We start from the raw sequence: 26187 nt of genomic DNA on the forward strand, positions 1-26187 counted from the left end.
TATTTTACAGATAAATAAGCTTTTTTCCAAAATGAATGTTTGTCACTTAGTTTGGTTACAATAATTTATAAACATAGATCAACTCTCAAATTTATTGATTATTATTATACATAAACATACAATTAAAAAAAAAACACCAACAACAACAACAATAGCATGTTTCATTTTATCTATATGAGATAAATTAAAAATAATTGTGAAAAAAAGGTACATTTTTATGGTTTTTATATGACACTATCAACTTTGAAACATTTTATTTAATTTGTTATTCGTGTTTAGTAAAGATGCCGAGGAATTATTCAAAGTTACAAATTAGATTTTATTAATTATTTAATTGATTGATAATTTAAAAAATGATAAAGAAAAATACAAATGTACATGTACATGGTTTAAGAATAAACAATATTATATATTGAAAGATTAACCATAATTTACTGACTTTTTCCAGTTAAGTTTTGACTTATAATCGTCGGTCAATATGACAATTGAATTCTTAAAATTTATTTTACAATTTTAATAAAAAAAGAGTAGTAAACGTAAAAAACTCAGTATTAAAATAGCACATAAAAACACAAAAAAGAGAGGAAAACAATATTCATAAAATCTGTATTTTTGTTATTAAAATAGATATTACAATTATTGTATAATAAACAATAATGCTCAACATGACATGGTAATATAACCAGTGTCATATTTTTACTAAGTGTGAACAGATACCTTAAGAGGGGGTCTTCGCTAATAGCGATTACATAATAAGGGACAATTCCACAAGTGTGGTGTTGATCATGCGTTACACATATGGATTATAAATGATTGTATACATGTATATCCGTTGCTATTAATAATCACGATCATAAAGAAATAACAAGTAATATTCTAATCTCTAGCATGCCAATCAAAGTTCATAATGAACAATGTCTTCCGTCCGTTCATTCTGGTAAAAACCAATTAACCATTGAAAAGTTTATAAGAATATCTTGACATCATATGTCTACTAGTTCATCTTCACTTTCTGCATTTCTTGCTTGGACGCCCTTTGATGCTTTGCATCAATGCTTTTCTTGTTTATTCTAACTATAACCAGAAAGATTTATGCATATGATTGAAATATTACTTAAATTAAAATTATCTATATAAAATATATATATTTATTTATATTACTTGAAAATTAAAGAAAGCTATAATAACTAAATTTTTACAAATATTTTAAATGACGACAACTATCAAAATGTGTAAAAATAAAAATAATGTGACCCAGAAAAAATGTAGTTTACTATTTTAAACTCACCAACTGTTGACACAGGATTTATACAATGACACCACTACCCACAGACTGTCCTATATATGCACAAACACAGTTCCATTTATAGTCACAAAGAAGATAAAAAATAACAATTTTCAAATATAGCATTAACTATAATGTAAAGTAAGTAACAAAGATGAAAATTTAAAAAAATATATAATGTAGGTGTTGATATATTTATTACAATACATATATACATTAAACTTTAAATAGAACTTTTTACAACATTACTGTAAGACAGGATTAATTTTGACCCCAGGGACACTACTGAAGTTTTGCAAGACTGTATGTAAATGATATGCAGACTGGAAATCTATACACCTGACAATCTAATTTCCTTTTTCGAATTTTTCCATGAATATGTGACCTAAAGGCATGGAAATTTTTTAACAACATAGCAATATTCTGAGGTAACCAATGCATTTCTTCGCAAAACTTCGGCTAGAAACTTTTTAAAAGGAAGTTTTTCACATATATCCCGTACAGTTTAGGTGAAACATGTAGGTCCATTCAGGGCTTCCATTAAGTTCCAAAATTTGGAAGTCAAAGACTGCAAAATGTCTTGACATTGGTAGTCACATAATATTGGTAAAAAAGAAAAAAGCATTACATTTTGGATGTCACAAGCCAAATTCAAGGAGTAAAATGACTCCCAAACTTCCATTAGTGGAAGCCCTGCCATTATTATGAAAATGGAAGCCTGATGTTCATTTACAAAAGTGTTTATACCTTGATCATTCAAACAAAAACATATAATGGTTTTCCTCCAAAAATGATGTATTTCTCTTCTAAACAAACAACTTTGCACAGTTCAACTCTATTTATTTATGATAAAATCTTACAGTTCACGTATATTCGTCTTACATGTCCACAGATATATATACAATGTATAGGAACTCAGAAAATAGACGATAGTCAGATTTAGATCCACAATCCTTTGTGCGCTTCGGTGTTTTCCCGCCAGTCTCCGATACTCTCCCTCTCGTTAAATTTCGGTGATATCCGTGAACTATTGTTTACATTCCCGACATGGATTTTTATCGGAGAAATATCTGTGTGGAAAAGTGTGTATGGTACATTTTAACAAAAATAACTATTGCTTCTTATATAAGTAGAAAATGCTTCATCTTTTTTTGTCGATGTACCTCTGGGAATTCAATATGGCGGTATTTTGGCTACTTTTACCCAGGATGCATCAAATCTTTGAAATTCCCGCAACATATGATAACTTGTGTTAACACAACCCCACCGATACTGAATTTAACTGTGTGACGTCTCAGTTTCTTCTCCATCTATATTTAGCTCCATGACAATTGTCCAATCAATCAGTAAATCAATTAGTTGATTGATCATGAGATCATTCAATCAACAATCATCTTTCAGAGTCAATGAAATCGACTAAATCAACACTCTGAACGTAAATAAATAACATCAACGTAAAAATAGAGTTAAATCAATTTCCTATGTGTGAAATGCATTGTTATCATTAAAAAAACATCCAAATTTATGGTCAATTACAATAAACCCATAAATACTTTCGATGTTATCTACGTAAATAACTGAGGTATATCGAGTGAAAAAATACAAGTTGCTTCCCTTATTTTCGAGTAAAATTGATATCTCTTATGCTAAAACAATACAAAATGAGCCGTTTTTTAACCCCTAGTTTGTTGTGATTAAATGTCTGATTTTAGAATGTATTTCACCAATAGAAAACGGTGGATCTTAGCTTCGTCACAGTATATTCTTCAACACATCTTTAACTCCACAAAGTATTTAAATTAACTGTTAAACCTACCACATGTCAGACCATTTATATACGATTTATACAGTGAAATACACAACCTGTTTAATTTACTCGTAAAACTACTGATAAGAAAAGCCTCTCGTCTGCTAGTTCTGAATCGGTGTATTAGATATTTACAACACATTGAACAGCTTACTTATAGGTGTGTTTACATATAACATAGCTATATGCTTTCTATTGGCTGGCACAATCATAAGTTCATTCAATGAAGTTATCATAAAATACATTACAATCATAAATAAATTCTAAACTTACCAGTTCGTGGAACTTAATGTACAAATAATAACATTATCTTCTTCAAACACACGTACTGTCGAGCTCTCTCTCTGCTGTAACTTCTGCAAAATATAATAAACACAATGTGCAAAGTGATAGGAATGAAAGTTAACAGAGAGATAGATTAACTGCTTTTTCTGAAACAATTCTCAAAGGTTCCAAATCACGAAAACTGATGACATTTCAAATCAGACCACAATCATTACTTAATTAATCAAAGCACTGAATGTACTGATGGGGATGCTATGACAGAATGTTTCAGACTTATAGTTTCTTTTCTTTTTGCTTTACAATGTAAATGTGCTGTAATATCAATTATTACCAAAATAAGAAGATCTGTCCATTGCGCCATTTATCCTTACTGTTGTGTTCAACCATTCATATATATGGTTAATATGGTGGACTATTCATTTTGTTAATATTCCAGTACTTTTCATTGAGGTCTACATTCGGACTGTTAATCATGCAAATTTTGAAGAACCTAAACTGCCAATAATAAATGACATATACCAGCAAGTATGACGACTGCTCATAATAAGATCACAATACCATTTTACAACTGACGGTTCCTTATCACTATATTCTAGGACTGTTCATCATAAATACTTTATGTCATTTTAATATCATTGAATGATAATAACAGCTGCAACATAAAAACATGAACATAAAAATTATACATATTTACATGTACCATAATTGAGATCAATAAAGATACTGTCTTGTGATGAGATGTTTTTATATTTATCTGTAATGAGATCAATAAAGATACTGTCTTAATAGTCTTGCTCTACGGACAGGAGGTTGTGTTCTCCCGAAGCAAATCTCGAATAAAATCACGTTTCAGAAAGTTATTCCCATTTTTTACTCGTCGCTGACTTTGACGGCTTAGGATATTTATTAAAGCTAAATATTTCTTGAAAAAATACATATCTGCAAAGCTTATTCAAAATTGCATCAACCTAATTGAAAATTGATCAGGAAGTTATATCATCTTTTTTACCGCCAACACTCAACCAACTTATGGTAGTTTATCGATAGTTTTAAACCTCACTAGCTTAAAATGTGTACTGCTTAACAGAGTTTGCGGTTATTACGAGTACGTCGAAATAGATGAGAACATCGAAGCGTCAGTGCTATGAATGGTGTTATAAATAGCGTGTTTTGGAAGTTTTTGTTAAAAACAAAACAAAAAACAACAACACATTTTCTGCGGTAATTTTCCAAGTGTTGTAAAATGAATACGAAATTCCTCTTATGCCACCGATTATTTTTAGAACACAAACAAATATATTTTTTTTTATTTTATTTATTCAAATAAACGCTAATCACTTCATCGCGCGCAAATATTGTTTTCAAATTAAAGTTTCGTAAAATATGTTGATGATTCGCGATGCTCGACTGTAAGTCATTCGTATATACATGCGTTTTACTTTTTAGCTCACCAGAGCCGAAGGCTCAGGGTGAGCTATTAGTATCAAAGGGGGATGCTCCGGCGTCCGTCGTCATGCGTCAACAATCGTCTTCTTCTCTGAAACTACTGGACAGATTTACTTCTAATTTGGTCTGTAGCATCGTTGTGACAGTCACACTTGAATTTGCTCATGTCATTCCAATTGGCCCCTTTTAGGGGTCAGCAGAGCTAAAAATAGAAAAACCTTTAAACATCTTCTTCTACAGAACTAATGGTTGGATGATCACCAAACTTTGTCTGTAGCATTCTTGGGTAGTCTTTTATCAAGTTTGCTCATATTAATTTGATTGGCCTCTTTTAGGGGTCTCTAGGGCTAAAAAAAGAAAAACCTTTAAACATCTTCTTCTACAGAACTAATGGATGGATAATCACCAAACTTTGTCTGTAGCATTCTTTGGTAGTCTTTTATCAAATTTGCTCATATAAATTTGATTGGCCCCTTTAAGGGGCCGCAAAAGCTAAAAATAGAAAAACCCTTTGTCTATTTCTACAGAACTAATTAATGGATGATCACCAAACTTTGTCTGTAGCATTCTTAGGTAGTCTTTTATCAAGTTTGTTAATACTATTTTGATTGGCCCCTTTTAGGGGTCTCTAGGGCTAAAAATAGAAAAACCTTTAAACACCTTCTCCTACAGAACTAATTGATGGATGATCACCAAACTTTGTCTGTAGCATTCTTGGGTAGTGTTTTATCAAGTTTGCTCATATTATTTGATTGGCCCCTTTTAGGGGCCGCAAAAGCTAAGATGGAAGATCACCAAACTTTGTCTGTAGCATTCTTGGTTAGTCTTTTATCAAGTTTGCTCATATTTATTTGATTAGCCCCTTTTAGGGGTCTCTATAGCTAAAAATAGAAATACCTTTAAATGTCTATTTCTACAGAACTAATTGATGGATGATCACCAAACTTTGTCTGTAGCATTCTTAGGTAGTCTTTTATCAAGTTTGCTTATATTATTTTGATTTGCCCCTTTTAGGGGCCGCAAAAGCTAAAAATAGAAATACCTTTAAATGTCTATTTCTACAGAACTAATAGATGGAAGATCACCAAACTTTGTCTGTAGCATTCTTGGATAGTCTTTTATCAAGTTTGCTCATATTCATTTGATTAGCCCCTTTTAGGGGTCTCTATAGCTAAAAATAGAAATACTGTTAAATGTCTATTTCTAGAGAACTAATTGATGGATGATCACCAAACTTTGTCTGTAGCATTCTTGGGCAGAGCTGCATTACTGGTACTGGTACTGGTACTGCAGTACGTACTGCAGCGATTTTGCAAGTACTGGTACTGATACTGAATTACTCTTACAAAATTTTGCTACTACTGGTACTGGTACTGCATTACTGTCTTAAAAAGTGGTACTGCTACTGCATTACCCAGTACTTTTGGTTTTGATAAAATTAAAATAACATCAATTTTTCTCATAAAATAAAGCTGTAAATTACATTAACTATTTTTTTATTTTTGTGAAAAAGTAAGTTATCAAATCTAAAGATTATTTTGCTGCAATATTCCTTCAAATGTTAACATAGTATTCATCATAAAAAGCACATAAAAAGACTTTAAGTAAAAATAAAATTAAGATAAACAGACTCAATAACTCTTTACCCTAAAATATCCTTATTAAAATCTTTTATTACTTTGTATTTACTAGTAAAGAGCAAAATAAAACACTAATTAATTTCTTATTTCTAAAAATCCCATTTCAAGTGAAAAAAGTGATATTGTTAGCACCATAAAAAGTTGTTATTTACTTTGGTATAAATTGAACAGAGGTGTGAAGGTGTGAAAAGGCAACAAAAGACTGTTGTGTTTTAAATGAAAGATGTTTGCATTTTATTTATACTGTTGACTGGTTACTAAACAATTAGATATGACATGAATATATGTTGTTAAATATTGTTTGTAAAAAGTATGTTAAAACTATAAAGTTGTAAACATGTTATGTTAACTTTAAAGCAGCAGGCCTCCAGATTCATCCTAATTTTCATGAAAATTTTGAAAATGTATTTAAAGGTAAAATATTGTTAAATGAAAAAGAAAGTACTTGACATATTACAATCGCACTTAAAATCCACGTAAATTACCAAAAGAGGTCAAAACATGCATAAATAGCCCCTACTGCGTTAGTAAACGCAGTAGAAATATATGGTGATAAATACTACAAAATACAGTCATTAATTGCACATAAGATATAAATTATCACTTGAATTACTTTTCTCAAAGTTTTAGTAATTTTTTTTCAAGTTTAATTTTCTTGAAATATTTTTGGTCATCTGGAGGCATGCAGCTTTAAAGTAAATTATGATTTTATTTCTTTGCTGAATAATATTTGCAATTATTTGTTTGACACTGTATTTATTCAAACTTTGATGAATATATAAAAGTAATGGTACTGATACTTAATTACTTCACCAAAAAAAGTACTGGTACTGCAGTACCGAGCTAAAATCTAGTACTGGTACTGGTAATGGTACTGCATAATTTGCCAAGTACTGGTACTGGTACTTAAGTACTACACCCTTAGTACTGATGCAGCTCTGTTCTTGGGTAGTCTTTTATCAAATTTGCTCATATAAATTTGATTGGCCCCTTTTAGGGGCCGCAAAAGCTAAAAATAGAAAAACCCTTTGTCTATTTTTTCAGAACTAATTAATGGATGATCACCAAACTTTGTCTGTAGCATTCTTAGGTAGTCTTTTATCAAGTTTGTTAATACTATTTTGATTGGCCCCTTTTAGGGGTCTCTAGGGCTAAAAATAGAAAACCTTTAAACACCCTCTCCTACAGAACTAATTGATGGATGATCACCAAACTTTGTCTGTAGCATTCTTGGGTAGTGTTTTATCAAGTTTGCTTATATTATTTTGATTGGCCCCTTTTAGGGGCCGCAAAAGCTAAAAATAGAAATACCTTTAAATGTCTATTTCTACAGAACTAATAGATGGAAGATCACCAAACTTTGTCTGTAGCATTCTTGGATAGTCTTTTATCAAGTTTGCTCATATTCATTTGATTAGCCCCTTTTAGGGGTCTCTATAGCTAAAAATAGAAATACTGTTAAATGTCTATTTCTAGAGAACTAATTGATGGATGATCACCAATCTTTGTCTGTAGCCTTCTTTGGTAGTCTTTTATCAAGTTTGCTCATATTCATTTGATTAGCCCCTTTAAGGGGCCGGTAAAGCTAAAAATAGAAATACCTTTAAATGTCTATTTTTACAGAACTAATGGATGGATGATCACCAAACTTTTGTCTGAAGCATTGTTGGGTAGTCTTTTATCAAGTTTGCTCATATTATTTTGATTGGCCCCTTTTAGGGGCCGCTAAAATTAAAAATTGATATTCATTTAAATGCTATTGCTACAAAACTAATTGATGGATGATCACCAAACTTTGTATGTAGCATTCTTGGGTAGTTTTTTATCAAATTTGCTCATATAAATTTGATTAGCCCCTTTTAGGGGCCACTAAAGCTAAAAATAGAAAAACCTTTGAACATCATTTTCTACTGAAATAATTGATAGATGATCACCAAACTTTGTAGCATTCTTAAGTAGTCTTTTATCAAGTTTGCTCATATTAATTTGATTAGCCCCGTTTAAGCTAAAGCTTAAATATCCCAGGCCATGGCATTTCTTCAAATTATTGTTTAAACATGCATTCTATGCTCAAATTTAATATTAGAATATATTGACATTCCAACACTGGAAAGCAGTTGTTTCTGGTGAGCGACTCAGGGCCATCATGGCCCTCTTGTTTTAAAGCTTCTTATTCTTTAATATTTTTTATGTATCTGTATTGAAAATTTGAATTTTATTACACATGGAGTAGGACTATCAAATTATGATGCGTTGCCCTAGAATTGAATAAACTTTCTAATTACACAACATGGGGTCATTCATTTGATTGAAGACTGATATTTGCGTCTTTCTCTGAAATAATTATTTCCTTGTTAAAACATATTTGACCACATATTTCTGTCATTTAACTGTTCACTATACTTCCGATTTTTGTTGTACCGAAACACATTTTTATTTGTGTTTTCTAATCAATTCGAATCTATAATCGGTTTAATGAGATCACCACCGGGTAAACGACTACTAGGTACTTTGGTCATGTTTTTACCCCAAATATTTGAATTAAAACTGAGCGTAGTTAACTTAACAACTGGTTGTATAGATGCCTGACCTGTCTAATTCTAATTATGAGATTAATGGATACATTAAGACTTTCACCACAACATATTCCTAAACAAAAGAGCACATGTTTAAATTTATTCTTATTCAAATAAAAGATCAGAGTAGGGATCTATCAATTGCCAGACATATTTTTAAAAGATACTTTTATGTTAAAAGTTTGATTGATGAATTATGTGAGATGAAAATATAAGCATTGTTTTTTTTAGCTCACCTGTCACATAGTGACAGGGTGAGCTTTTGTGATCACTTTTCGTCCGGCGTCCGTCCGTCCGTCGTCCGTCCGTCGTCCGTCCGTCCGTCGTCCGTAAACTTTTTCTTTAAATGACATCTCCTCATAAACCACTAAGCCAATTTCATCCAAACTTCACAGGAATGTTCCTTTGGTGGTCACCTTTAAAAATTGTTCAAAGAATTTAATTCCATGCAGAACTCTGGTTGCCATGGCAACCGAAAGAAAAAACTTCTTTTAAAAAACCATAAGAGCTAGAGCTTAGATATTTGTAGAAACATCTTCTAGTGAGTGTCTACCAAGTTTGTTCAAATAAAAGCCCTGGGGTCAAAATTGGCCCGCCCCGGGGGGTCATTGATTTTCCCTATATGCATATAGTAAAAACTTAAAAAATCTTCTTTTAAAGAACTCAAAGAGCTATGGCTAAGATATTGAGCATCAAACATGTTCTAATGGGTGTCTACCAAGTTTGTTCAAATAAAAGCCCTGGGGTCAAAATTGGCCCCGCCCCGGGGGGTCATTGATTTTCCCTATATACATATAGTAAAAACTTAAAAATCTTCTTTTAAAGAACTCAAAGAGCTATGGCTTAGATATTTAGCATCAAACATGTCCTAATAGGTGCCTACCAAGTTTGTTCAAATAAAAGCCCTGGGGTCAAAATTGGCACCGCCCCAGGGGGTCATTGATTTTCCTTATATGTGTATAGCAATAACTTAAAAAATCTTCTTTGAAAAAACCCAAATAGCTAGAGTTAAGATATTAAGCATGAAACATCTTTTAGTGAGTGTCTACAAAGTTTGTTTAAATAAAAGACCTGGGGTCAAAATTGGCCCCGCCCCGGGGGTCATTGATTTTCTTTATATTTGTATAGCAAAAACTTAAAATCTTCTTTGAAAAAACTCAAATAGCTAGAGTTTAGATATTAAGCATGAAACATTTTCTAGTAAGTGTCTACAAAGTTTGTTCAAATAAAAGCCCTGGGGTCAAAACTTGCCCGGCCCCAGGGGTGTCATTGTTTTTAACTTTATGTGTATAGTAAAAACTTTAAAAAAATCTTCTTTTAAAAAGCCCAATGAGCTAGAGCTTAGATGTTTAGCATGAAACATCTTCTTGTGGGTGTCTACCAAGTTTGTGCAAATAAAAGCCCTTGAGTTAAATTGGCCCTGCAACATGGGGGGGGGGGCTATATACAGGTGAGCGACCTCAGGGCCATCATGGCCCTCTTGTTTAATTTTGCAAATGTAAAATGTATTCTTGTGCTGAAATTTTGTCGGAGGGTCCTTACGGCTTTTGTCGTTAAATAGGTTTTTTTTTTTGGCGATAATGGTTCTAGAATATAATGTTTTCAAACTATATGTTAATCACCATCAGTGAATTCTTAGTTAAATGTATGCAAAATATTTACTAACAGCTATATGATATAGCGGTTTATGAGCGTTTTCCGCGTACAGCCTCCTAGGGTGTACAAATAAGTTAGTTTTCCTTAGTTATCACGCAAGCATGATCCATGTCTCGCGCAAGCATGATCCATGTCTCTGATGTAAGCGACAGTTTACCATTATTTGTCTTTAAAATTTTTTTAAGGACTATTAATGGTTTATAACAACAGAAGAACATGCATGAAATTGAGACTACTGTGTTGCAACGTTCTAGTTAATGTCCCGCCATAAACAGTTGGTCGCTGTGTAGTAATTGGAAAATTGTTTTCAAAAATAAAAACAACATTTTGCCAAATAATTCAAATATTTATTCAGTACTTTACAGTAAATGCGTTTAGTTTTTAATTTTCCTGATAAAATATCAGAACTATTTATGTCGACGTAAATGACCGATTTACCGCCGCAGTAAAATCACTTCTCACATTTTTTTAAAATTTAGAAAACGTTTAAACCAAGCGTTTCTCTGAGAATTATGAACTTTACAAACAGCAAGTATGATGGTTAAGAACAAAAACTTGTTTTAACTTGTAAATAACGGTGATAAGTGATGAGTCAGCTTTAAAATATCACACTATTTTTTTGACCTGATTACCGCTGCAGTAAGATTTGATGAACGGTCTTAACATTGGGGAGGCATAGCCTCCCCAAAAACGAATCTATGACATACACTCTTTAAAACACTGATTAGAACCAAATGCAACTCAAAATAATACTGACCAACTATCAATAATCCATATTTCCAATAAATTAAGAACACTTAGAACTTTTTACAAACAAAGCCGTTTAAACATAGACAAAACTAGTTACATTGCGGGATCCAAAGGAAAACAACTCAAACAACCAAAGATATATCAAGACACCTGAATTATCGACCCTGTTACACATCATGAAATCCAAATAAGAATTCCAAAACAGATTATATTAAGTTCAAATAAAGTTTGAATATGGGTCACCTGGGTAAAAAACTAGGTCACACTGCTTAAATATGGATAATCCTTGTTAACACTGTAGTGGTCACATTTCACCTGTCATGAAACTTTGTCAGAATGCTTGTCTAGGTAATTGTTCGGATGAGTTTGATGGCTTCAGGTGAGCGATCTAGGGCCATCATGGCCCTCTTGTTTATCTAAACACATAAACAAAGTGGATGGGGTATTACAAACGGCGGTCAACTGTAAATTAGATACTTCTTTGTTTTTATATTATTATGAAAGGTGATATTAAAAGATTAACAATATTTTGAATTAGTTAGCAATGAGAAATCTTTTCTTTCATAGATAATGCCCTGCATGTGTGTCTTTATGTTAAAATATCTCTTTTCTTTATGCACTGGATAAGGAACTAATTTACTGACCTGCAATTTGGTATTCGCTTTGGCATTTGTTGCAAGTTAAATTGTTTCTCCTTAGCCATAAACATTCATTGTCAGACTTTAAATGTGATTTTTGATTCACTATTCAAGACCCATAACCTAAGCATTGATTTGGAAATAATTATATCGCTTTATAAACTTAAAGAATTTCTATGGACAAGATTTATCTTCACAACCATTGAGGTAATGCACTTGAAACTAAACACATCTTTTGAGATCGTTTTTGTAGGTTACTTCCCTCTAACATTTTTTTTCAAAGAATTATACAACTTTATGAATAAGAGAATTCCTTATCTATGCAGGCTGTTGATTTTGAATATTCGAGCGTGCTGTTCGATATGCAGCTCTTGTTTTAATACATTGCCTTAAATTATGCCAGTGTTTTTTTCACCAAAATATTCGGCAAAATTCGGCCCCATTCCCCCCTCAAAATAGTATGTTTTTTCCCCCTCAAAGTCAAAGCTGAAATTTCCCCATATACGGCTGTCAGAATTTGCCTGCAATGAATATCATTCTTTTTTTGCAACTAACTGTCGAAAAATGTTTTATTTTATGCCTGTAACACTTTCTTTTAAGCAAGGTTGTTTACAAATCGTTCTTGGCTAGGTAAGGGGAGCTTCTCCCGGTGTCCCAACAAGTTAAACATGCGACGCGGCGATATTTCAGATCCGTATATGAAGAAAAAGCTATGTATCTTAAAATTGTGTTTCAAGAATTGCTCCCCTTTTCTACCGGAAAGACAATACAAAATAAATAAACAAATAAAATTCCCCCACCTATTGCATTTTCCCCCTCCAAAGGGCACCGACCCCCTTCCCCCAAAAGTGAAAAAAAACAACACTGGTATGTTAATTATACCCCCGCACAATCCCAGTTTAGGCAACTCATTTTTTTCCCAAATTGTTTAAGTTAAATAAACATTGAATTGAATAACAGTGTTGCAATTAGTCTTATAGCCAATTTACTACAATTAAAACGCTGGAAAGCATTGGTGGCACTATACAAAAACAAATTGGTTTATAATCTCACAACCTTCACCTTTCTGACATTCTGAGACCCAATCAAATTCAGCGCCTTCTGTGCTTTGATCTTAATATACTCCGCTAGAACTAGTACAAATTCTAAGTTTTTAAGTATTAAAAATTGAAACTTGAATGTAATATGATATCTTTTTGATATCGTACATGATAGAATGTGATGTATTGTTAAACATGCAATACAAATAGTATTAGCTTGTTTCGATAAATAATGAGGAAATGACAAAGATAAGAAAGAATACTATCACATAAGATAACTAAGGCGATCAACAGGTCGATTTGTATTCTCTATGTCAGTTGATTAAATTAATTAACCTCCTAAAATGCATTCAAATATACGAGGGTTGTCCAAAAAATTCGTGCACTGCAGTTATTGTCGTCAGAGTAATTATTAAAAACAAATACATTATATATAACTAGAAGGGGAAATCTGTCTCCGAGTAACCGGCGTGTCGTGTCAAAGAATGGTCATTAAGTTACCTTAGTAACGTAATACCGGCGCACGACAAAAAATGGGTTAGTTCATTACTGTAATTGCATAAATTGTTTGTTGCTTGTAAAGTTGCATTTGCTTTTTATGTTATAATTTGTTTAACTGTCAATAGATAAATGATTGATGCAAAGTATTTTGTACTTTTTATTGTTCTTATGCAACGTACATGTACCTTATTCCACCAGTGCTCGAATATATTGGACAACCCTCGTCACATGCGCCGGCATTACGGACGGACGTCTGCCTGACCGGTTGTCATCGTCTATAGGCTAGGCATTTTAGCCAAAAATAAGACCCAACCTCAAACAAATTCCTTCAGAAAAGATATTTGCATATTTGTTATACTACTGACACTCGCTCTTCTACAAAGTGTTTGTGTCATTTAAAAACCAGCCGTCGTGACACTGAACTTGTCCCGCTTGCCTTTTTAAGTTCTTTGTAGGTATCTGTTGGTGTTTTACCAATATTTGCTCAAAATTTAATGATCGTTCGTATTCCAGACGTTTAGCAACTGACAATATCACGTAATTACAGTACTGACGACCATCCATAAATGTTTGTTTACGATCGTTACAATAAGGCAAATGACGTTATATTTTCTAGTGACGTTAGAAATACGTACACACACTTTTTCCTGAATTTTGACGTTTATATGTAGTGTTTAAAGAATACCGTGATGCATCAAAGTAAAGAACTTACCCAATTTTTTGTCGTGCGCCGGTATTGCGTTACCAAGGTAACTGTATGACGATTCGTTTACACGACACGTGGGTTACACGTTTTTAGCTCACTTGTCACAAAGTGACAGGGTGAGCTTTTGTGATCGCTTTTCGTCCGGCGTCCGTCCGTCCGTCGTCCGTCCGTCGTCCGTCCGTAAACTTTTGCTTTAAATGACATCTCCTCATAAACCACTGAGCCAATTTCATCCAAACTTCACAGGAATGTTCCTTTGGTGGTCACCTTTAAAAATTGTTCAAAGAATTTTATTCCATGCAGAACTCTGGTTGCCATGGCAACCAAAAGAAAAAACTTTAAATATCTTCTTTTAAAAAACCATAAGAGCTAGAGCTTAGATATTTGGCATGAAACATCTTCTAGTGAGTGTCTACCAAGTTTGTTCAAATAAAAGCCCTGGGGTCAAAATTGGCCCCGCCCCTGGGGGTCATTGATTTTCCCAGTATATGCATATAGTAAAAACTTAAAAAATCTTCTTTTAAAGAACCGTAAGAGCTAGAGCTTAGATATTTGGCATGAAACATCTTCTAGTGAATGTCTACCAAGTTTGTTCAAATAAAAGCCCTGGGAAAAAAAGGGCCCCGACCCAGGGGGTCATTGATTTTCCCTATATGCATATAGTAAAAACTTAAAAAATCTTCTTTTAAAGAACCCAAAGAGCTAGAGCTAAGATATTAAGTATGAAACATCTTCTAGTGAATGTCTACCAAGTTTGTTCAAATTAAAGCCCTGTGGTCAAAATTGGCCCCGCCCCGGGGGTCATTGATTGTCCCTATATGCATATAGTAAACACTTAAAAATCTTCTTTTAAAGAACCATAAGAGCTAGAGCTTAGATATTTGGCATGAAACATCTTCTAGTGAATGTCTACCAAGTTTGTTCAAATAAAAGCCCTGGGGTCAAAATTGACCCCGCCCCAGGGGGTCATAGATTTACCCTATATGAATATAGTAAAAACTTAAAAAATCTTCTTTTAAAGAACCCAAAGAGCTAGAGCTAAGATATTAAGCATGAAACATCTTCTAGTGAGTGTCTACCAAGTTTGTTCAAATTAAAGCCCTGGGGTCAAAATTGGCCCCGCCCCGGGGGTCATTGATTTTCCCTATATGCATATGGTAAATACTTAAAAAATCTTCTTTTAAAGAACCATAAGAGCTAGAGCTTAGATATTTGGCATGAAACTTCTTCTAGTTAATGTCTACCAAGTTTGTTCAAATAAAAGACCTGGGGTCAAAATTGACCCTGCCCCAGGGGGTCATAGATTTTCCCTATATGCATATAGTAAAAACTTAAAAAATCTTCTTTTAAAGAACCCAAAGAGCTAGAGCTAAGGTATTTAGCATGAAACATCTTCTAATGAGTGTCTACCAAGTTTGTTCAAATAAAAGCTCTGGGGTCAAAATTGGCCCCGCCCCAGGGGGTCATTCATTTTCCCTATATGCATATAGTAAAAACTTAAAAAAATCTTCTTTTAAAGAACTCAAAGAGCTAGAGCTAAGATATTTAGCATGAAACATGTTCTAATGGGTGTCTACCAAGTATGTTCAAATAAAAGCCCTGGGGTCAAAACTGGCCCCGCCCGGGGGGGGTCATTGATTTTCCTTATATGTGTATAGCAAAAACTTAAAAATCTTCTTTGGAAAAACCCAAATAGCTAGAGTTTAGATATTAAGCATGAAACATCTTTAAGTAAATATCTACAAAGTTTGTTAAAATAAACGCCCGGGGGTCAAAACTGGCCCTGCCCCAGGGGTGACATTGTTTTTAACTACTATATGTGTATAGTAAAAACTTTAAAAATCTTCTTTTAAAAATGCAAATGAGCTAGAACTTAGATGTTTAGCATGAAACATCTTCTTACGGGTGTCTACCAAGTCTGTTCAAATAAACAAATAAAAGCCCTTGGGTAAAAATTGGCCCGTGGGTGGGGGGCCTATATACAGGTGAGCGACCTCAGGGCCATCATGGCCCTCTTGTTTTCTTTTGTTTTCTTATTTGAGACAGATTTCTCCTTCGAGTGATATAATATTCATGTTTTTCTATCAATAACTCTCACGACAATAACTGTAGTGCACGAATTTTTTGGACAACCCTCGTATGAGAGTCCAAAGTCTGTCAGTTATCTAAATACTCTAGAAGCATGGCGGCCATTGTCTGCAGAATGAAAAAACAACATCACTTGTATCATAGTTTGGGGACCTTTCTGTTGAAAAAGTGTCAGAGTTAAATCGTATACATATACATGCACAGTGCGGTAACTGGGGTGCAGGTATCAGTTACCCGCACTCTAGATAATGCCCGTTGATTGGTTCATTTTTGCTGGGGTTTACTTATTGTGACGGCAGAGAAAGGGAAAGGGGCAGAAATATCATATTCAAATGCTCGTTCATTGGTTAAATTTTTCTGGGGTTTCATATTATGACAACAGGGAACATGCTGTCATGTTTGACTATGATACAAAAGAGAAAGAACACCAAAACACTCGGCAATCTGATTTATACTCAGGGGGGGGGGGGCTACGCCCCCTCGTACAAATCAGATAGCCTCAGGTTTCGGTGCTCTTTCTATTACTTGTATAAAGATATTTGGAATTATTCTAAAAATCGTTTACGAAAGAAATGCTCTCTAAAGTTTTAGGAGTACGGTAACGTATTATTTTGAAAATAAATGCAGTCATAATAATAATAATAATTATAATATTAATGATAATAATAATAATAATAATGATAATATGATAATAATAATAATAATAACTTTACACATTAAGACATAAACATATTTTAACAACTTATCAAGAACTTATTATCAGGAAAATAGGAAGAAAATACGTTATAGAAATAATATATACTCATAAAAATGTTGTTGGAAGTGCTTCACACGTTGTTTTTTCCTTCAACGAAGGTCTAACGTGTACTCCGAAGTATTCGTTATTTAACGACAATTACGTTAGAATTCTTGGCATTACAAACGTTTTAGGTTAGAGGGTAAATTACTAACTAGAGTACTGGTGTATTTCTCCAGGAACGATGGTTAGGAAACTACCCGCCTATATGACTGAATTTTGATATCAACTGGCATACTTTTGATATTATTGATATCATTTGACCTACTTTCTTGCTTTTTGATATTACGTCCCTACCTCAAAGGTCAAGGTCACACTATCATTTTGAAGTTTCACATTATCGCATTCGTGTCCGGACTGTAACTTTGTCATGCATCAAATGATTTTAAAATAACTAGGCATAAATGTCTACCACATCAAGACGATGTCGCGTCCAATAATTATGTCTCTACTTCAAAGGTCAAGGTCACACTAACATTTTGAAGTTTCACATTATCACAATTAGAATTAATAAGGTACACACAATCGTTTCCGGGCTGTAACTTTGTCATGCATGGAAGGATTTTAAAATAACTTGGCATAAATGTCTACAACATCAACATGATGTGTTGCGTCTAATAATCACGCCCCTACCTCAAAGGTCAAAGTCACACTACCATTTTGAAGTTCACTTTATCACAATTAGAGTTTATAGGTACACACATTCGTCTGCGGGCTGTAACTTTGTCATGCATTGAAGAATTTTAAAATAACTAGGTATAAATGTCTACCACAACAAGACGACATGACACGACCAAGACCCATTTCCCCTCTTCAAGGTCAAGGTCACACTTATAGTTTGAAGGTACTCATTCTCTCGAGAAGACTTTGAAGATACACATTCATGTCCGGACTGTAACTTTGTCATGCATGGAAGGATTTTAAAATAACTTGGCACAAATGTCTACCACATCAAGACAATGTGTCACAGCTAAAGCTCATGTCCATCTGTCTATGTGTCCCCACTTACACAACAATCATGTCCAGACTGTAACTTTGTCATGCATTGAGGGATTTTGAAATAATATGGCACAAATGTCTATCTCAAAACAACATTTTGTCGATTGGTCAGAATGCTTGTCTAAGTAATTGCTTGGATGAGTTCAAGCATTGGTCATCTCGGATGAAAAACAAGGTTACAGGAGCTAAAAATAGAAAAATCTTGTTAACTACATAGTAGCTTTTGTTTTAATCTGAATATCCTGGAAATTAGTCAGAAATGTTTTGATTATTTTTAGGTCAAGTTCGAATATTGGTCATCTGGGGTCAAAAACAAGGTAACTCAGCCCAGACATGGTAAACCTTTGCTAACACTCTAGAGGCTACTGTTTTATAAATCAAATATCCTGGAAATTAGTCAACATGGATGTTATGATAATTTCTAGGTCAAGTTTGAATATGGGTCACCTGGGGTCTAAAACTAGTTCACGCAGTCTTAATATTGGAAAACTTTGTTAACACTCTAGGGGCTACTGTTCTACCGCAGTCAAAATATCCTGGAAATTGGTCAGAAAGGTTGATATGATGATTTCCAGGTCAATTAAGTTCCAATATGGGTCCTTTGTGTTCATAAACTAAGTCACACAGCCCATATATGGAAAAACCTTGTTTACACCTTAGTGGCTACTGTTGTAATCCAAATATCCTTAAAATTGGTCAGAAAAGTTGTTTTGATGATTTCTAGGTAAAGTAGTTTGAATACAGATCATCTGTGGTCAAAAACTAGGTCACACAGCCCAAATAAAATGGGATTGAGCCTACATAATCAGGTGAGCTATATAAGGACCATCAGTGCCCTCTTGTTGTTGATTTTTATGCAACTGCAGCATCTTCCATGTGGTGGTATATAGTGTGTGCGTGTGTGTGTGTGTGTGCGTGTGATCTATATTGGACTTAAAAGATCTTCTTGTTAAAAACTGTTAGTCAAGTTTCAACTCAGCTTGGCAGAATTGTTCCTTGGGTGAAGGCTTTCAAAAGTTATTCAATGAATTTGTTTCCATGCAGAAATCTGGTTGCCATGGCAACAAAAAGGAATTATAAGTAATCTCTGACTGGTGGACCTTTAGCAAGATTGTTCAAATTATAGTCCTGGGGTCAAAAATGGTCCCGCTTGGAGGGTATCATTGATTTTCATTATGTACATACATGTATAGTAAAAAATTAAAATCTTCTTATCTGAAGGTACAATGCTTAGAGCTTTGATAATTGGTACATTGTATCATCTATAGGTCCTGAAACAATGTTGTAGAAATTTGCCTCTTCTGTCAAAATTGGATTGATATATGCTATATATACATGTTTATAGTAAAATTCGTCTTCTCTTAAATGGCAAAGGCTAGAGCTTCTTCTCTGAAATGACTAAGCTAGAGCACAGATATTTGTCATGAAACATAATTATCCTAGTGGACATCGAAAGATTTTGTTCAAATTTTGCCTCTGTCAAAATTGGCCCAACCCCGGGGGAAATAGGTTTTCCTACCATGTATATAGAAAAAAAACTTTCTGAAATGACAAAGGTTAGAGGTCAGTTATTTGGAATGAAATATTGTGAAGTTGACCTCTCCAAGTTCGTTCAAATTATGGCTTTGGGGTCAAATAAGCCTTGCCTATATTTTCATTACAAAAATAATTAAGGTAAAATCTTATGGAAAGATTAATGTTTGAAGCTTCAAAAGCTAGAGCTTAGATATTTGGTATGAAACATTGTGTACCTCTTCAAAGATTGTTCAATTGAAACAATATTATCTCTGCCCTGGAGGTCATGAGTATTCTTTATATACATGAGACAGGAACTAAAAAGATTTTTGGAAAGGGAGAAAGCTAGAGCTTAGATATTGGACATGAAATATTGCCTGGTGGACCTGTGTCAACATTGTTTAAATTAAAGCCTAGGGGTCTAAATATAGAAACTATATTATATATGAAATATGGACCATGTGCACAGATTTAAATGTAAAGTGAACTTTGATATCAGCTGACATCAATAATTTGATGAAGAATTAACCTTATGGTAAATATTCATACTTGGAAAAAACAACAAGTGTGACTAGACCTACCTATTGTAATTTAAAAATCTGGAAAATCTTTTTTCTTTAATTTTCTTTTAAACCTTTTATTTGCTTGCTTTAAGAATAAGAAATAAAGCCTAGCTTTGTCCCCGCTTTTTGGTGGCTCTTGTACTTTGCTTTGATTTTAATTTCTAGCACGGAAGTACAATGCCCAGAGCTTGTATAATGAAATATCATGTTGTCCACTACATATTTTTTTTTATAAATCATGCCCCTAGGGGCAATCCCCAAGTATCACTATGTTTACAAAGATTTATATAGAAAAACAACCTTAATTCTGGCAGTGCTAAATTATTTGTTATGTTTGTTTGTTTGATTGGGTTTTATGTCACACCGACACAGTATAGGTCATTTTGCGACATTCCTGCTTTACTGGTGGAGGAAGACCTCAGGTGCCCTTCCTTGCATTATTTCAGGCACGAACGGGCACCTGAGTAGAACCACAGACGTTCTGTAAGCTAGCTGGATGCTTCCTCACATGAAATAATCCAAAGTCTATGTCAGGATTCGAACCCACAGTGGTGAGGGGCAAGTGGTTTGAAATCAATTACCTTAACCACTCGGTCATGGACGCCCCTAATTGTTGTGTAGTAATTCAAAGTGGGCCTCTACAAAAGTTATATAAATCAAGTCATTTTGGTCCAAAAGGCCTGACTTAGAAAGACCCAATTACTTACTGCTGATATGAAGAATACAATGAATTTCAGGTGAGTTATTATAGGCCATCATGTTATTTTTTTAAGCTTACAATCAGTGGATGGGAGAACATGGAGGTGTAATAGTTAATATCATTGCTGATATGTGGAAAGGTTTCCCTATGATGAGGTTAGTAATTTATTAAACATTAAAACGTGAGTATTTCATACTTTTAGACTTAAGGTGACAACAGACACTTTCCATGGTACTTCCATAAATGTCATTTAAACCAACTTATTTTAGTAATAATTGTTATTTATTTAAATCTTGTGCATTAAATGTCTATGATCTTCATAAAAAATAACATTTGAAAAAATGCCTTTGTAAATAATAAATTTTGAACAAAAATCCTATTATTTTAAAATCGTCCTATCAAAGTCATTTTTTTGTGTCATCAAACTTTTGCAATATAAACAGAATTATAATATCTAGGGAACCGTGTCTCAGATTATTTCTAACTTTTCTCAAAAATATATTACGTAAGGTCAAACATTTTATGCGACCTTTTTCACCATACATATTACGTAATTAAAGATAATTAGGTCACTGATTGAGCTTACAAAAATCCCCGACATGGTTCCCTCCGTAAATGAATCCCTTTCATGTGCTTTAAACCGCATGTAAATTGCTTGATTATTAAAAAAGTTATGCCGATTCAAAGTTAGACCGACACACATCAAACGAAGTGTCATAAATCGGCTGTTCTCTCTCAGACGGCTGCGTTTCACACTAAATTATTGCATAACACGCAAATATCGCATCTAAGGTGGTCAACAAGATACGGTTACATACTCGAACAACTTTTTATGACCCAGTGACATCTGACCAATTAAAAATCTGCTGATTAATATCATTTTATTGCAGAAATTTCTTCAAATCTTAACGTGATATACTGTCCGTCTGGCATCTGTCTCAGATGTCACGTGACTATTGGTAAAATTTGAGGAACTCTGTGGGGGGAAATGGAACGCTTTCACGTGCGTACCACCAGCGGGATAATTTATTTGTTTCACTTTGGAAGTTTATTATCAGAACAGAACAGAACATAATTTTATTTTGGATTTGTACATAGTACATCATCACTGCAATATAAATACACAAATTGTAAAGAAATTATCATCATCATTATATATATCAGTGTCACACTGCCTGTGTATTCATGTATAAAATAAAGAAAAACTGAGCATAAGTCCGTAAAATGATGTACAAATAAGAACGGGATATTATATATTTTTGTCCGACCAATTCCTAGAAATAAAAGGTATCACTCGATCAATATGATCTGATTTTTATTATCATGAATATTCATCTATACACAGCAAAGATCTCGATTCAGTTTCTTCTTGCACACAAAATAAATTATTTCATACTTTGTCTCAGGTTTATTAGTACTGTGTTCGATTTACTGGCAAACATATTGAAAACATTCACTAAAAATATATTTCGCTGTCTGTCTGATTTTTCTATCGATTCATAAACAAATTTGATATCATCCGCAGAATATCATAAAATATTTTAGAAATTTGTCATCACCAGTCATATATCTCTGGGCCTTTACATAAAAAAATGTTGTTTGTTTTATTTTATATTGTAAGAAAACGAGGTTGAATTTACAGCAAGCTATTTGATTCGTACAATTGTTCATAAACTCAATGTAATGTCTATCAGATTATGGGACAAACAAATTATTATTTCATACATTATTGATATAATAACGAATAGCAGATATAAATAATATAGGTACCATTTCGAAACGTTTAAAACGTTTTTTGGATTAACTGCTTCAAAATCAAATCACGAATGTGTTCAGAAAAGGTTGATAATTCTTCTAAGCAAAGAATCTCATTTTAGGTATTTTCAGTGTTAATTGACTCTGTTGTCACCTTAAGTAAAGATTTGTGTATTTGTTTTTTAGTGTTTGTTTTAAAGTGGTAATTCACTAATTTTAAACCCGACCCCCCAAATAAACTTACAAACATATGGTATGGCATCTGTCCAAACAATTGTTTTCAGCAGAATAAATTTTGAAGCATTTAAGTGATTGTGTTTATATCTTGCATGTAAGTATGTTATATCAAAACAAGGATTAAGTTTGATTTTCACTTATTATAGAGTTTATCCCTTATGTGATCACCCACGGTCCGTCGTCATGCGTGGTAAAAATTCCTTTAAACAACATCTCCTCTGAAACCAAGGACTGCACAGTAAACAAACTTTACAGGAATGATCATTGGGTGACCTGCCAAATTTGTCATCACCAGTCATACTGTGCCGCTATGATAATGTGAGAGTGACGTTGCATTTTTTGTGTACACAAAAGTTTACAATCTTTGTCTGAATAGGTAAAACAGGGTATTTAGAAGCGAATATAGTACTAGATAAACTGCAAAATTTTAAAGGTCTTGATGGCAAAGTTGGTTAAGTCATTTGGGATGCAATACAAATTTAAATTCTTCACAAGTTCGAGCCTCACAAGTTGTCCGTTGTTCCTTTTTTGTTTCCCTTTTAACAATTTTACTGAAGATGCAAATGAACTGGAAAATAAAGATAGATTTTTTTATAATATCTAATAATTTAAATATACTGGTAATAATATTTTAACCTGTACAGTGTGAGGTATGCGGTAGTCATAGTACTTTTGCAGTGCACGAGTATTTCGTGCCAACTGAAATATTGTTGAAACAATTTGTATACAAGTATTCATTCCGTTAAGCATTCAATATAAGGTTGTTCACATTTGCTAGATATTAATTTTGGAAACAAAAAAAAATGTGAAATGTGAAGTTAAAAGAAATAAACACAACACTTAACACTTCTTTACGTCAAGAAAAATATAACATATTCGTATTTGATTGTTTATATATAGAAATTATTTTCGCGAAAAAAGTACAATCCGAACCAGTCTTGCATTGATATTTAACTAAAACATTAACTGACAACGTTACCTACTGCGTTACGCTGACAGTTGATTAATTTGTCGATATTTTAATTTATATCGGAAGCCTGCGTGCCTAAAGATAATAAACACAATATGATAACTGTTTTACACCGTAATAGTGGACTTGACCACCGCATCACTAAATAATTATCCTAAACGGACAGTATCTCTGGGCCTTTACATAAAAAATGTTGTCTGTTTTGTTTTATATTGTAAGAAAATGAGGTTGAATTTACAGCAAGCTATTTGATTCGTTCATTTGTCGATAAACTCAATGTAATGTCTACCAGATTATTGGTCAAACAAATTATTATTTCACACATTATTGATATAATAGGCAGGTACATTGTTTTAACCATCACCATGGTCGTGAGATTTACCGTTATTCTAAATTATTTATATTACATCTTGGCCGACTATTTCTTAATTTATAAAAAGGCTAAATAAAAGGTAGAAGATAATTGTCGAGATATTCATAAAAGATGTACAGTATTTGTACATATATGGTCCCCAAGTAAAAAAATGCGTGTGCCCTAAACGAGAAAACAATGGGCTGAACTAAATAAAATAGAGTTTTGAAAGGGGATCAGAGGTTATGAAGCCTGCATATCACAGATATGACGTCAAAAGGACACATTTAAAAAGCAGGCCACATATCCTAAGGGTGATTCAACAGCATTCAAGTACTCAAATTTGGCATATGGATACATCAAAGGAATGTGCAGGTCAAGTTTGTATTTGGTTATGCCCCTTTTACTTTAAAAATGATATAAAATTTTCAGTTTCTGTTCATTATCTCCCCAGCGGTATTACACATTCAACTCTAATTTGGCATATGGATACGTCAAAGAAATGTGCAGGTCAAGTTTGTATTTGGTCATGGTTTGATGATTTTTGGCAGAGTTATGCCCCTTTCACTTTGAAAATAATATGAAATTTTCAGTTTCTGTTCATTATCGCCTAAATGGTATTACACATTCAACTCAAATTTGACATAAGGATACGACGAAGGAAGTCGCAGGTCAAGTTTGAATATGGTCATGGTTCTATGGTTTTTTGCAGAGTTATGCCCCTTTCACTTTGAAAATAATATGAAATTTTCAGTTTCCTGAAAATAATATGAAATTTTCAGTTTCCGTTCATTATCTTCCCTGCGGTATTACACTTTCATCTCAAATTTTGCATATGGATACCCAAAAGAAATTCGCAGGTCAAGTTTGTATTTGGCCATGGTTTGATGATTTTTGGCAGAGTTATGCCCCTTTCACTTTCAAAATAATATGAAATTTTCAGTTTCCGTTCATTATCTCCTCAACGGTATTACACAGTCAAATAAAATTTTACATATGGATACATCAAAGGAAGTCGCAGGTCAAGATCGTATTTGGTCATGGTTTGATGATTTTTGGTAGAGTTATGTCCCTTTCACTTAGAAAATAATATGAATTTTCAGTTTCTGTTCATTATCTCCGCAACAGTTGTACATATTCAACTCAAATTTAACATATAGATCTGTCATAAGAATAAACTGGTCAAGTTTGAATTTGGTCATGGTTTGATAATAGCTGACAGAGAGATCCCTCTTGGACTTTGAAAAAGATCAGAAATTTTTAATTTCTGTTCATTATCTCCCCAATGATTGTACATGTTCAACTCAAATTTGACATATAGAATCATCTTAGGAATCAGAAGTTCAAGTTTGAATTTGGTCGTGGTTCAATGATTTTGGACGAAGTTATCTCTCTTAAATGTTGGAAAAATTTTGAATTTTTAGTTTCAGCACTCATATTTTTGTGGAAACGTATGTAGTCATTATTTTGGCTACAAATATGCAATATGCAATTTACAAAAGATTAACACTGAATAGTTTCAGTGCCTTGAATTTTGTATAAAAATGTTTTGTGCTAACATTGAATAGTTTTAAGGACTTTGAACTTAAAATGAAAAAAATAGTTTGTACAAACAAATTTGGAACTAAATATTATAACATCTGAAATTTTGGCTGCATGCGGGGGCATCCTTGGCGTGACGACGCATTTCTAGTCACCCATAGGTCTTCTACCAAAGATGATCAAATTATAGCCCTTGGGTCAAAAATTGAAGGGTCATAGGTTGTCCTTACATGTACATAGTAAAAACTTTAAAAAATCCTCTCTGAATTGACAAAGGCTAGAGGTTAGATATTTGGCATCAAGCATTGTGTAGTAGAACTCTACAAAGATTGTTCAAATT

At 33.3% G+C, this 26187-nt stretch overlaps 1 protein-coding gene and 1 long non-coding RNA gene across 3 annotated transcripts in view; one reads left to right on the plus strand and one right to left on the minus strand.

Annotated features, from left to right (window-relative positions):
- The window catches only part of LOC132718127 (uncharacterized), a 30982-nt gene extending 27759 nt beyond the window's left edge, over positions 1-3223 (minus strand). The window contains exon 1 of one of the 2 annotated variants that reach the window (XR_009624045.1): positions 3102-3223. This is a non-coding gene — a long non-coding RNA (uncharacterized LOC132718127). Of the gene's footprint in view, positions 1-1288; positions 1650-3101 lie in introns of those variants that run through there. The other variant, XR_009624044.1, reaches the window with a different exon arrangement.
- LOC132718126 (peroxisomal trans-2-enoyl-CoA reductase-like) overlaps positions 1-26187 on the plus strand; it is a 127051-nt gene that overhangs the window by 69670 nt on the left and 31194 nt on the right. The window contains exon 4 of the mRNA XM_060701753.1: positions 21065-21146. Coding sequence (XP_060557736.1) covers positions 21065-21146 — 82 coding nt within the window. The remainder of the gene's footprint in view (positions 1-21064; positions 21147-26187) is intronic.

This window comes from Ruditapes philippinarum, unplaced genomic scaffold (assembly GCF_026571515.1).
Source record: "Ruditapes philippinarum isolate M1 unplaced genomic scaffold, ASM2657151v2 ctg56_1_1_1_1, whole genome shotgun sequence".
In the NCBI taxonomy this organism is placed as follows: domain Eukaryota; kingdom Metazoa; phylum Mollusca; class Bivalvia; order Venerida; family Veneridae; genus Ruditapes; species Ruditapes philippinarum.